Source organism: Mobula hypostoma, chromosome 10, assembly GCF_963921235.1.
Source record: "Mobula hypostoma chromosome 10, sMobHyp1.1, whole genome shotgun sequence".
NCBI lineage: Eukaryota > Metazoa > Chordata > Chondrichthyes > Myliobatiformes > Myliobatidae > Mobula > Mobula hypostoma.
The window spans coordinates 97,148,947-97,163,333 of NC_086106.1; the positions used below are offsets into that span (position 1 = coordinate 97,148,947).

At 42.8% G+C, this 14,387-nt stretch overlaps 1 protein-coding gene across 1 annotated transcript in view; it reads left to right on the top strand.

The window, feature by feature from the left end:
- Nucleotides 1-4,699: 4,699 nt before the first annotated feature.
- mtmr8 (myotubularin related protein 8) overlaps nucleotides 4,700-14,387 on the top strand; it is a 45,869-nt gene continuing 36,181 nt past the window's right edge. Inside the window, exons 1-2 of the mRNA XM_063060917.1 lie at nucleotides 4,700-4,726; nucleotides 12,397-12,519. Of these exons, the coding sequence (XP_062916987.1) occupies nucleotides 4,703-4,726; nucleotides 12,397-12,519 (147 nt within the window). The 5' untranslated portion in view covers nucleotides 4,700-4,702. The remainder of the gene's footprint in view (nucleotides 4,727-12,396; nucleotides 12,520-14,387) is intronic.

Genomic DNA, 14,387 nt, shown 5'->3' on the forward strand with positions numbered 1-14,387 from the left:
TATCCTCCTCGCTGACAATCAACGCTGGCGCACCTCAGGGGTGTGTGCTTAGCCCACTGCTCTACTCTCTATATACACATGACTGTGTGGCTAGGCATAGCTCGAACACCATCTACAAATTTGCTGACGATACAACCATTGCTGGTAGAATCTCAGGTGGTGATGAGAGGGTGTACAGGAGTGAGATATGCCAACTAGTGGAATTGTGCCGCAGCAACAACCTGGCACTCAACGTCAGTCAGACGAAAGAGCTGATTGTGGACTTCAGGAAGGGTAAGACGAAGGACCACATACCAATCCTCACAGATGGAGCAGAAGTGAAGAGAGTGAGCAGCTTCGAGTTCCTGGGTGTCAAGATCTCTGAGGATCTAACCTGGTCCCAACACATCAATGTAATCATAAAGAAGGCAAGACAGTGGCTATACTTTACTAGGAGTTTGAAGAGATTTGACATGTCAACAAATACATTCAAAAACTTCTATAGTTGTACCGTGGAGAGTATTCTGACAGGCTGCATCACTGTCTGGTATGGAGGGGCTACTGCACAGGACCGAAAGAACCTGCAGAAGGTTGTAAACCTAGTCAGTTCCATCTTGGGAACTAGCCTACAAAGTACCCAGGACATCTTTAGGAAGCGGTGTCTCAGAAAGGCAGCGTCCATTATTAAGGACCTCCAGCACCCACGCATGCCCTTTTCTCACTGTTACAATCAGGTAGGAGGTACAGAAGCCTGAAGGCACACACTCAGTGATTCAGGAACAGCTTCTTCCCCTCTGCCATCCAATTCCTAAATGGATGTTGAAGCTTTGGACACCACCTCACTTTTTTAATATACAATATTTCTGTTTTTGCACTTTAAAAAAAATCTATTCAATATACATAATTGATTTACTTGTTTATTTATTATTATGTTTTATTTTATTTTTTTTCTCTCTCTCTGCTAGAATATGTATTGCATTGAACTGGTGCTGCTAACTAAGTTAACAAATTTCACGTCACATGCCGGTGATAATAAAGCTGCTTCTGATTCTGAAGCACAGTGCCATACATATGGACTCTTTGAGCAATATATCTGCATGTGTTCATGGGACTGTTGCAGAAGATCTAGAGCTTCAATCCACAGAGGTGGCAGGGCCTTCCTCAAAATCCTTTGCGATAGTTTCACCAAGCTTTAGTACTCCCCCTATCAAGTGTTCCTGCTACCTGGAATGTGTCAGGCATCAGCATTTACTTATCACCAAGATATGTTTTTCACAAATTGATAAGCTCCCGGAAGAACTTGAAGATTGTTTCAGTGTGCATCCCTGGGAAGAACCTGTAGACGAGAGTTCTCTGTTATGCAGCTGCTCTGGGTGAATTTTAACAAGAAGCTATGCATTATTTACCCGTCTTCCTTTGTGTAAATATCATCAACAATTTGTCCCTAATGATTCTAACCAATATAGAGAGGTACTATAGAAAGCACCCTATCTTGATATATCTTCATTTGGTTTGGCAAATGCTCTGCCAACACTGGAAAAAAAATTGCAGAGTTGTAATCAGTAGTGTTCTGCAGCAGTCAGTATAGGGACCACTTCTTTTCACATTACATGTCAATAATCTAGATGATGGAATTGATGACCTTATCGCCAAGTTTCTGATGATACAAAGGTAGGTGGAGGGGCAGGTAGTATTGAGAAATCTCAGAGTCTGTAGAAGAACTTGGATTGATTAAGAGAGTTGGCAAAAAAGTAGCAGATGGAAAACCATGTAGGGAAGTGTATGTTCATGTACTTTGATAGGAGGAATAAGGTGTAGACTATTTTCCAAACTAGTAGTGAATTCAATGACAGAAAGTGTAAACACGAGGAAATCTGCAGATGCTGGAATTTCAAGCAACACACATAAAAGTTGCTGGTGAACGCAGCAGGCCAGGCAGCATCTCTAGGAAGAGGTACAGTCAACGTTTCGGGCTGAGACCCTTCGTTTGTCTTGACGAAGGGTCTCGGCCCGAAATGTCGACTGTACCTCTTCCTAGAGATGCTGCCTGGCCTGCTGCATTCACCAGCAACTTTCATGTGTGTTAACAGAAAGTGTAAATTGGTTTGGTGGTGCTCGTGCAGGATTCCCTAAGGATAGCTTGCAGATTGAGTCGGTGGTAAGGAAGGCAAATGCAATGTAAGCATTCATTTCCAGAGGAATAGAATAGAAAAGCAAGAGTGTAATCTGAGGCATTGGTCAGTCCACACTTGGAGTATTGGAGTATTGGGCCCCTTATCTAAAAAAGGCATTGAGAGGGTCCAGAGGAGGCTCACAAGAATGACTCCAGAAATGAAAGGGTTAATAATGTATGAGGAGTGTCTGATGGCCCTGGGCCTGTGTTTGGTGAAGTTTAAAAGAATGAGGGGGGAATCTCATTGAAACGCACTGAATATTGAAAGGCCTAGAGTGGACATGGTGAAGGTGTTTCCAATAGTGGGGAGTCTAGGATCCATGGACACAGCCTCAGAATACAAACCCTTAAAGCAGAGAGGAGAAGGAATTTCTATAGCTAAACCGTGGGGAATTTGTGGAACTAATCACCACAGATGGCAATGGAGACCAAGTCATTGAGTATATGTTAAGCAGAGGTTGGTAGTTTCTTGATTAGTAAAGGCATTATCGGGGGAATAGGGTTGAGATGGATAACACATTAGCCACGATTGAATGGTGGAGCTGACTCCATGGCCTAATTCTGCTCCAGTGTCTTATGGTCTTAAGAAAGCAATTACAAGGCTTTAATTTCCCTCTTGCCAGAAGTGTGTTGGGCATTCTTAATTTTTTACCATCAGGGGAGTACTATTCTGAGGTCAGGATGCATTGGGAGTTTGACTTCAACCATGCAGGAACGATCACTGCCAGCCAAGAAATGCCTTTTCTTTTCAATTTCAACAATAAACTTTAATGATAAAAATACATATACACACAAAAGGTACTCTCTCTACAGTTGTAGTGTCATTCAGTTTGTACCTGACACTGTTTTCCAATCTCAACATAGGCAGTGTTCACACATTGTGCACAGAGCACCATTGCCACTTACATGAACTGGGATAATACAAACTTCAAATTTATTCTTTATACAAAAAGACAAAAAAAAATTTTAAATCTCAAACAAGAGAAAATTTGCAGATGCTGGAAATCCAAGCAAGACACACAAAATGTTGGAGGAACTCAGCAGGGCAGGCAGCAACTACAGTCCACACTTTGGGCCAAGACCCTTCAGCAGGACTGGAGAAAAAAAAGATGAGGAGTCAGAGTAGGAAGGTTGGGGTAGGGGAGGGAGAAACACAAGGTGATTGGTGAAACTGGGAGGAGGAGGGGTGAAGTAAAGAGCTGTGAAGTTGATTGGTGAAAGAGATACAGGTCTGGAGAAGGGGGAATCTAATAGGAAAGGACACAAAGCCATGGAAGAAAGAAAGAGTGGGAGGAATACCAGAGGAAGCAATGGGCACAGGAAAAGAGATAAGGTGAGAGAGGGAAATGGGGATGGGGAATGGAGAAGGGGGAGAAAACCATGACCGGAAGTTTGAAAAATCGCTGTTCATGCCATCAGATTGGAGGCTACCCAGATGGAATATCAGTTGTTGCTCCTCCAACTTGAATGTGGCTTCATTACAACAGGAGAGAAATGAAGCACCTTCAATTACTCCAAAAGATTGAGGTTTGGTAAAATACTGAAAGGCTTTTATTCGCTGTACAATACGACCTCCACAGTGAGTGTCTGCCCCCGGACTGAGGGGGAGGGGCAAGGTGAACACCTTTAACAGGATTCTGTGGGAGGAGCCACAGGGGCAGTCAGCAGAGGTGTGTGTCCAGACAGGTAACCGAGTTACAACATATATACATGGTTTACCACAAGAAAGTCATGGATGGACTTGTCAGAATGGGAATGGGAAGTGGAATTAAAATGGGTGGCCACTGGAAGATCCCACTTTTTCTGACTTACAGAGCATAAGTGCTCTGCAAAGCAGTCTCCTAATCTGTGTTGGGTCTCCCTGATACAGGAGGCCACACCGGGAACACTGGATGCAATAGATGACCTCCAATAGACTCACAGGTGAAGTGTCACCTCACCTGGAAGAACTGTTTGGGGCCCTGAGTGGTAGTCAGGGACACACTGCTAGCAAGGATGTACCAGGAGGGAGGGATGAATGGATCAGGGAGTCGCGTAGGAAATGACCCCTATGCAACGCAGAAAAGTGTGGGGGGGGGGAGAGAAAGATGTGCTTAATGTTGGGATACAATTGTAAAACTCTACATTTCTCGTGTCATTTAGTCAGTATGTTCAATGTATTAAAACATGGCAACATTGCCCCCCTCCACCCTCTCAATGTTTCAGAGATTTCTCTTGCACACTCGGCTCAGTAGCTGAAGGACGCCCCTACCCACACACACGCCAAACTCGGCAACTTTCCCAACAATAACGCCAGCGAAGAGCTCGTTTCGAGTTCTCAACCCCTGCCCCGTCCTCCCTCAAGTCTCGCGGGATCACAGTCCACCGGGGGCGGGGCGGGGCGGAGAAAGCGGCAGCGATCACGTGGTGCTGCCGGAAATGGCGGGCCTTAACGGTGATGATGGCTACAGGGACCGAGTTTGAGAAAATGAAAACACGCAGTACGTCGCTCTTCCGGTCGGACGCCTGATTGCGGCTCCCACCAGCCGAGGGGACAGTACGCTGCTGACCATGGAGCACATCATAACGCCAAAGGTAAAGCTGGCGGCAAGGAAATCAAAGCCGCCCATTTCCTCGATCCCTCCCCCTCTGCCCCCCTCTCCCTGATCCCGTCCTATCCCCAATCCCCTCTCCGAGTCCCATCTCATTCCCGATCTCCAGGATCTCACGTCCTATTCATTCTCCCACCCCATTCCCGCTACCGATCTCACGTCCTATTCCCCATCCCCGTAGCAATCCGGCTGATCCCGTCCTATTCCTCTCCTTCCTTCTCTCCGATCTCCCGTCCCATTCCTTCTACCGATCTCCTGTCCCGTTCCCCGTACAGATCTCCCGCCCCGTTCCCCCGCCCCATTCCCCGTACAGATCTCCCTCCCCGTTCCCCGTACCGTTCTCCCGCCCCGTTCCCCGTACAGATCTCCCTCCCCGTTCCCCGTACCGTTCTCCCGCCCCGTTCCCCGTACCGATCTCCCTCCCCGTTCCCCGTACCGTTCTCCCGTCCCGTTCCCCGTACCGATCTCCCGCCCCGTTCCCCGTACCGATCTCCCGTCCCGTTCCCCGTACCGTTCTCCGTGCCCCGTTCTCCCGCCCCGTTCCCCGTGCCCCGTTCTCCCGCCCCGTTCCCCGTACCGTTCTCCCGCCCCGTTCCCCGTACCGATCTCCCGCCCCGTTCCCCGTACCGATCTCCCGTCCCGTTCCCCGTACCGTTCTCCGTGCCCCGTTCTCCCGCCCCGTTCCCCGTGCCCCGTTCTCCCGCCCCGTTCCCCGTGCCCCGATCTCCCGCCCCGTTCCCCGATCTCCCGCCCCGTTACTCGTTCCCCGTGCCCCGATCTCCCGCCCCGTTCCCCGTGCCCCGTTCTCCCGCCCCGTTCCCTGTACCGATCTCCCACCCCATACGCACTCCCCGATCTTCCGCCCATTCCTCTCTCTGATCCCTCCCCATTTCATCTTTTGAGTCCGGTCCAAGAAGAGCTGGGTGAGCTGTCTCAGCACCTATCGCGTAGTGGCGCTCACATCGACTGCGAGGTTGGTCATGGCTATTATCAACTCCTGCTTAAGCAAGAACCTGGATTCGCTGCAATTTGCCCAAGGCCTCAATAGGTCTCCAGCGAATGCAATCTCACTTGCTCTCCACTGGTATCACCTGGTCAATAGCAGTACTGTACCTGCTGTTTATTGATTACAGCTCAACGTTCAGCACCATCATACCCTCAGTTCTAATCAACAGACACCAAATCCTGGGCCTCTGCAACTATTTCCTCACCAGGAGATCGCAGTCAATGCCAATGTGAAATAACATCTCCTGGCTGAAAATCAACACTGGCACACCACAGTGGATGGTTGTTTTGCCCACTGCTGCACTCCTTCTACCCTTACGATTGTGTGGCTAGGCGTAGTTCTAACTGCATCTATGCATCTGCCAACAACATGTTTTGTTGGATGGGGTCCAAAGGGGGAGGGTGATCAGCCAGAACTTAGTACATATTGGCCCCAATGATATAGGTAGGAAAAAGGAGGTGGTCCTGAAGAGAGAATTTAGAGATTTAGGTAGAAAGCTGAAGAGGACCTGGAGGGTAGTAATCTCTGGATCACTGCTTGTGCTAAGTGCCAGTGAGAGTAAGAATAGGATGATTTAGTACATAAATGCATGGTTGAGGAACTGGTGCAGAGGGCATGGTTTCAGATTTCCGAATCATTGGGGTCTGTCTGGGGAAGGTATAATCCAAAAGGGATGGGTTACACCTACACGAGAGAGCGTGCAGTTGCTGGAAATCCAGGCAACACGTACAGAATGCTGGAGGAACTCAGCAGGCCAGGCAGCGTCTATGGAAAAGAGTAAACGTTTGCTAGACCGGTTGGGGAGGGTTTAAAATGATTTAGTGGGGGAATGGGAACCCGAGTGATGGGGCTGACGATGGGGCAGTTGGTATACAACTGGAGGCAGTGTGCAGTGAGACTCAGGAAGGATAGGCAGATTATAGGGCAAAATTGCAGTCAGTGGCATGAATTATGGTGTAACATGGGGACAAAATCAAAAAAAGTGACAATACAAGACAAGATAGGTGATCTTGTCATGCAGTTTAGAGATTGGTAGGTATAATGTGGACATTATTGAATCATGGCTGAAAGAATATCATAGTTGGGATCTTAACATCTAAGGATACACAGTGTATCAAAAGTATAGGCAGAGGGGATGAGATGGCTTTGTTGGTAAAAAGTGAAATCAAATCCTTAGAAAGAAGTGACATGAGATCAGAAGATGTGGAATCCATTTGGGTAAACAGTCCCTAATGGGAGTTATATACAGGCCTCTGATCAGTGGGTGAGATGTGGGCTACAAATTCCAATGGGAGATAGAAGGACAATGTTACAATAGTTGTGGTGGATTTCAATATTCAGATGGATTGGAAAAATCAGGTTGGTGCTGGATTCCAAAAGAGAGAATTTGTAGAATGACTACAAGATGTCTTTTTAGAGCAGCTTGTGGTGGTTGAGCCCACTAGGGGAAAGGCAATTCTGGAATGGGTGTTGGGTAATAAAGTGGATTTGATTAGGAATGTAAGGAACCCTTAGGAGGCAGTGATCATTATATGACAGACCCCACCCTGCAATTTGAGAGGGAGAAGCTGAAGTCAGATGTATCAGTATTGCAGTGGAGTATAGGGTATAGTGGTCAGGTGGCTGTGTGACGTTGGCTTCACAAGGAGAGAGATCAAGTCAACCAGCAGGGTTGCAGCTGAGGCAGCAGAGAAAGGATCAGCATGGGTGTGGACCAAGTACGTCCAGAGGGGCATATAGCCTGACGGCGTATACATATCTTGCAAAACCTTCAGTAGTTGCATAGGCACCTGAAGAGCAGACTATCTGTTGGGTGGAAGTGACCAACAACTCTGACAGAGGCAGATGCCAAGTTTTTAAGCTCACCAGTGGGAGGTGGTGCTTTAGCACTGCTGGCCCACCACCTCGAGGGAATCTTGATCATAAGCAGGCCGAAACTCCTGAAGACAGGTGGCAGATCAACTGATGATCCCACTGGTGATAGCACAGGACAGTTAACATCTTAGTCCACGTGTTTTTTTTTTAACTTTCAACTAGAGGCATGAAAGAGGAGCTGGTCAAAGTTGAGTGGAAGTGAACATCAGCAGGGGTGATGGCAGAACGGCAATGGCCAGAGTTTGTGAGAAATTCAGAAGGTGCAAGAAATATTCTCAAGGCAAGGTGATGCAGCTGTGGTTGACAAGGGAAGTCAAAGACACCACAAATGCAAGAGAGAGTATATAATAGAACAAAAATTAGTGGGAAGGCAGAGGATTGGGAAACTTTAAGAAATTAATGGAAGGGACCTAAAAAACCGAAATGAGAGAAAAGATGAAATATGAAGGTAAGCTAACCGATAATAGCAAAGAGGTTACCAAAAAAAGCCTTTTCAGATATATCAAGAGTAAAAGAGAAAGTAGATACCAGACCACTAAAAAATGATGCTGGAGAGGTAGTAATGAGAGACAAAGAAATGGCGGATGAATTAATTAAGTATTTTGTATCTGTATTCACGTGGAATACATTAGCAGTATGCCAGAAGTTAGAGAGTGTTGTGGGGCAGAAGTGAGTGCAATTGTTATTCCTGGGGAGGAGGTGCTTGGGAAGCTGAAAGGTCAGATGACAGATAAGTCACCTGGACCAAATGGACTGCAGCCCAGGGTTCTGAAAGAGGTAGCTGAAGTGATTGTGGAGCATTGGTAATGATTTTTCAACTATTCTAGCATGGGTTTGGAGGACTGGAAAATTGCAAATGTCACTCCACTTGGTAGTCAACGAGTAGCGCTGAAGGGGATGCTTGATGTCGAAAGAACAAGTAGTAAGCATTTGGAAAGTTATGGGGTAAGATTTTCTCGAGCCCGATAGGAAACGTATAAAATTCTGAAGGGATTGGACAGTCTAGATGCAGGAAGATTGTTCCCAGTGTTGGGGAAGTCCAGAAGGAGGGGTCACAGTTTGAGGATAAAGGGGAAGCCTTTTAGGACTGAGATTAGGAAAAACTTCTTCACACAGAGAGTGGTGAATCTGTGGAATTCTCTGCCACAGGAAACGGTTGAGGCCAGTTCATTGGCTATATTTAAGAGGGAGTTAGATATGGCCCTTGTGGCTAAAGGGATCAGGGGGGTATGGAGGGAAGGCTGGTACAGTGTTCTGAGTTGGATGGTCAGCCATGATCATACTGAATGGCGGTGCAGGCTCGAAGGGCCGAATGGCCTACTCCTGCACCTATTTTCTATGTTTCTATGTAAAAAGAAGTAGCACTGGAGGAGAAGAGTCAGTTTTCTCTCCTTTTCTTGAATAGTGGGGATAGATTAGCTTTTTTATGAACTACGGGATTTTGAAAGATGTCAACCACTGTTTCTATTGCTCTCACCTTTAAACCTGAAGATGCAGCTTTTCTCTTCCTGCGGATTTATTACTTCTCAGTCTCATTAATTTTTCTTATTTAATCCTAGACTAATGCTACTTTCTTTGAACTCTTCATTCATCCTTTGTACCTCACCACTATTTCCAGAAAGATTTTTATATCTTCTGTGATGGTGGATACAGAACTTTGTTTAAATTCTCTTCATTTCCTTATCTCTGGTATAATTTATCTTTTATCAATCTGTAAAGAACCACATTAACTTCAGCTAATCTTTTTCCTTTTCACAGTTCTGCAACAGCTCTTACTGTATTTTTCAATGTTTCTCAGAGTCAGCTTCATGTATTTAGTTCTCCCTTGTAAAGGTCTTTCTATGCTGAATCTGAGATTCTCTTTTTTTTGGCAAACTTTTAAGGGCTATGTTTTTTCCTGTAATCTTTTATTTCTCTTGACAGCCGTAACTGAGCCACTTTTCCTGTTTTGATCTTAGCTTACTCTGATACTGCAAATTGCTGACTCTTTAAGGGACTAGTGACTGCAAACTGCACATCAGAAGAGGTGTTTTTCAGAAAGACCGTCATCAGTGAATTATTTAACTCATACCCCAGAAATGTGGAACATGAGAGGAAGATTGTGACTCTGCACAAAGTGCATTTAGTTATTTTAGAGCTAGGAACTAAAGTCCTGAAGTCATAGTTTACTTCTGAAAGCTCAAATTTCTGCTGGCAGCGGAGGAAACATGCTAACTTGTATCATTAGCTGTGTGACTAGATTCAGGCAAATGATAGCTGCTGTGAATTGACTTGGGGTGATTTTCCATTGGTCACTAATTGCCCTGGAAATGATCACTGGTGAGATCTAACATGGGCTAATATGAGGTGGTATAAATTTAAGGTGTTTGATGGAAAGTATAGAGGGGATGTTAGGTAGATTTTCTACACAGAATGTGGTAGGTGCATGCAATATTTTGCTAGTGGTTGTGGTAGAGGCAGATGCATTAGGGACATTTAAGAGACTTTTAGATAGACACATGGATGAAGGAAAAATGGCGAGCTATGTGGGAGGGCAGCGTTAGATTGATGTTAGGGTTGGTCAAGAGTTGGCACAATATCTCGGGCTGAAGGACCTGTTCTGTTCTATGTTCTAGATACCTTTTAGTGGGTGAGATAAAAATGATGCAAATGGCTTGATTTGAAGACACTTGATTTTAAAATGTTTCCTTTTAAAACATTTTTATAATATCTGTCTGTATAGCCTCTGATTAGGCTGCACTGAAAAGGCTGAGTTGGATAAACTATGCTGTAAGAAGAACAAGGAGGCAGTATTTAAATGGTTGGGGTCAGAACTGAAAGATTACAGCTGCAGGAACGATTGAAGGGGTAGGGGACTTGTTTTTTTATCAAGTAATAAAGGAACTAGAAGTGAACTGTAGTAGATTTTTAGAATTCAGGATCCATTGGTCAGGGTGGCAGAAGCAAGGATTGTACTGGGCCAGAAATTTTTGGTTTAGTCCGCTTGTGTAAACATGGCACCCGAGACCTTCCCAATTCGTAACTAGCTGACCCATAAGCAGACGGCTGTTTTTACTGGCCCTTAACATACAGGACCTCAGAATCAGTGGGGCTTCCAGTAATCTCTGCTTCAAAGATTCTCTGAATGTTTTGACAGCTGGCAAAACCTGACTGTTAACTTGATCAGCTCTGTTGCCTGGAAAAATTGACGTTTTTAAAAAATCTGTCAATGTCCCTTTTTCAGTAAGTTTCAAAAAATATTAAAGTTTTAAGTAAATAAAAAATACAAAGGATTTATTAAACTTTAGATTCACAGTATCTTACTTTTGGAACTGGAAATACATTGCTTTGTTTGGTAATTTAATATGCTAGTAATGAAAAAAAAATGCAAATATCACTGTTTCTTTTTGGTTGTTAATGCTTGCAAGAGTCCCTTAAACAATAAAGTTAAAATCTCTAACATAGTAATCTTTTTTTTAAACCCCAATACATTTTATTTTATTGAAATAACCTTTGTTGCTGCGCAACAATTTGTAACTTAAGTATAATACATTTACCGTGGTTAAGTACATACCATACACTTTCACTTTCATATATGTTATAAATGCACCAACAAGGGCACCATGGTAGCATAACAGTTAGTGTGAGCTATTACAGTTTGGGACATTGGAGTTCATTTCCACTGTCACCTGAAAGGAGTCTGCGTTCTCCTTGTGGAACATTTTGGGTGTTCTCCGGTCTGGGTGCTCTGGTTTGCTCCCACGGTCCAAGGACGTACTGGTTGGTACGTAAATTGTTTCATGATTAGGCGAGGGTTAAATCGGAGGTTGCTGGGTGGCGTGGCTGGAAGGGTTTATTCCATGCTGCATCCCTCGCAATCAATAAATAAATAGTGTCCTACAAATGCATCTTCTTATTTCTCAGTGGTTGTTGATTAAGAACAATTGTTCAATGCAGTGAAGTTTGTTTTAAAGTGAGAGGCTATCCATACCTGTTGCACTTATTCAAATGTTTTAGAATTTAAAATGATTGTCTGCTTGTGCTTAGTTTCTTATTGATTCTATCAAATTTCTTTGTTCTACTGTGAATGCCTGCAAGGAAATGAATCTCAGGGTAGTATATGGTAAAAATTATAAATTTACTTTGAACTCTGAACCTTGAAAACGAGTGTATCCTGAAAGTTCTTATGTAGGTAGTGTGATTTTTAAAAGTGTCAATGAACTTAAAGCATTTTTCTAATCTGTTGTTATTGTGGCATGGTATCATTGGGAGTGGGATATTAACTTGTTTCGTATTCTGATGAATTAGGAGCATGCCTAATCATTGGACGAAGAGCGATTAAAAGGAAGACAATTGCGTACATTATTTAGTTGAAAATAATTTGTTCTGATTACATGTTTGTGAAATGTTTCCTGTGACACATTTATAATATGTGACATGTTTAAAAATGTTTGTGCCTATCTACCACTATTAACACCACAATGCCTCCAGTAGTAAGTAATGTATTGCAGCATGAGAAATTTGCATCAGTTGTTTTGGATATAAATGTGAACATTAGGAATTTTGAAAGCAGTGTCATGTTAAGGCCCAGTATGGCTGTTTCATTCTACATAAATAACATTGTGTTTTTTTTCCAGCCCGGTGGCTTTTATTTGCCCTGAGTTAATCACCGTTTGACTCTGCTGTGTCTTCATCTGGTTTTCTAATGTCCCAGTGAAAGGCAAATAATTCATCTACTGTGAATATAAATATTGAGGAAATTTAATTTTCATTTGCCTTTGTATTTCCTGCAGGTGGAATATGTGAAGTTGCTTGACCGGTTTACTTCCAAGAAACCAACACTGGGAACACTTTACTTGACTGCAACACATTTGATATTTGTAGAATCTTCATCAGAGGTCCGAAAAGAGACATGGGTGTGTAATTGCATATTATTGTACACTGCGAGAGTAAAAAATGCTTATTTTGATGTTTGGGTTTTATATACCTGTTGTAGCGTGGATGAAATCACCGGAGGGATGGAGTCACTGGTAGATAAAAGCAGCTTCTTTATTCGACACAACAAGGTACAGCAGGCATCATACGGATGGAGATTCTTTCGATAGAAAGGTCTGCTAGCCCAATGTGGGCTCGATATTTATATGCTAAACACAAAGGGCAATCGCTATTACAAAGTTATAGACAATGCTTCCTTTTGAAGCTACATACAAAACATCACACCTTCTGACCTCATCCTTTCCTCCCGACGCCAACATGTCTGGGTTGGTACTCACAGCCTTTAGGAGTGCAAGTCAAATCCACAATACATTTATTTGGTATTTTACGTGCTAACATAGAGGACAATTAATATTATAAAGTATAGATAAGGCTGTCTTCGAAACTACCTGTAAACTTCCCACTTCCATCCGTAGCATCTGGCTAGTATTCCGATATTCACAGCTTTTAGGAAATGCATTGTTGTGAACTTAGTCCACAGTACTTTGTCAAACAGAAGACTGGTGGCCAGAGTCACTTAAGTGGAAATGAATCATCTACCCAAAAACTCACTCTAACAATACCTTCGACTTCAAAGAATTGCTATATTTGAAGCAGTGTAAAACTGGCCTCTGATAGAAATAAAATTAGTTTTCTTTCTTTTTAAATCTTTTTATTGAATAAGTATACAAAAAGGTAAGCCATATAAACATTAATACAATGCTAAAATATAATAAAATTACAGAAGGTATCAATACCAAAAAAGAATACTACAAATAATGTAATTTAAACATAAGAAACCAAGATAACATAATAGTATACTAAATTTTATATATATATCAATAGAAAAAAAGAAAAAAAAAACCCAAAAAAAAACCCACCGTGCAACTAACTAAAAGCAAAGCAAAGCAATGGGCTAACTTGAAACCAAACAGAGTTAAACTTAAAATCACGTCCTCAATCCCGACCTCCATTAAAAACAGTGAAAAAAAACAAGAAGGGTATATATTACATTAAATGAAAATATCGAATAAAAGATCCCCAAGTCTGTTCAAATTTAAATGAAGAATCATAAAGGTTACTTCTAATTTTCTCCAGATTCAAACATAATATCGTCTGAGAGAACCAAAAAAAGGTAGTTGGAGCATTAAGCTCTTTCCAATATTGTAAAATACATCTTTTCGCCATTAAAGTAAGAAATGCAATCATTCTACGGGCTGAAGGGGAAAGATTACTAGAAATTTTAGGTAGTCCAAAGATAGCAGTAATAGGGTGAGGAGAGATATCTATATTTAATACCTTAGAAATAATATTAAAAATGTCTCTCCAAAAAGTTTCCAAAGTAGGGCAAGACCAAAACATATGAGTTAAAGAGGCTATCTGCCCCGAACATCTATCACAAAAAGGATTAATATGCAAGTAAAAACGCGCTAACTTATCTTTGGACATATGTGCTCTATGAACAACTTTAAATTGAATTAGGGAATGTTTAGCACAAATAGAGGAAGTATTAACTAATTGTAAAATCTGCCCCCAATCATCCACAGAAATGGTAAGCCCCAATTCCTGTTCCCAATCTACCCTAATCTTATCAAATGGAGCTTTCCTAAGTTTCATAATAATATTATAACTCATAGCCGATGCACCTTTCTGACATGGACTAAGGTTAATTATCGAATCTAAAATATATGTAGGAGGAAGCATTGGAAAGGAAGAAAGTATAGTACTTAGGAAATTTCTAACTTGTAAATATCTAAAAAAATGTATTCTTGATAAGTTATATTTATTAGATAATTGTTCAAAAGACATA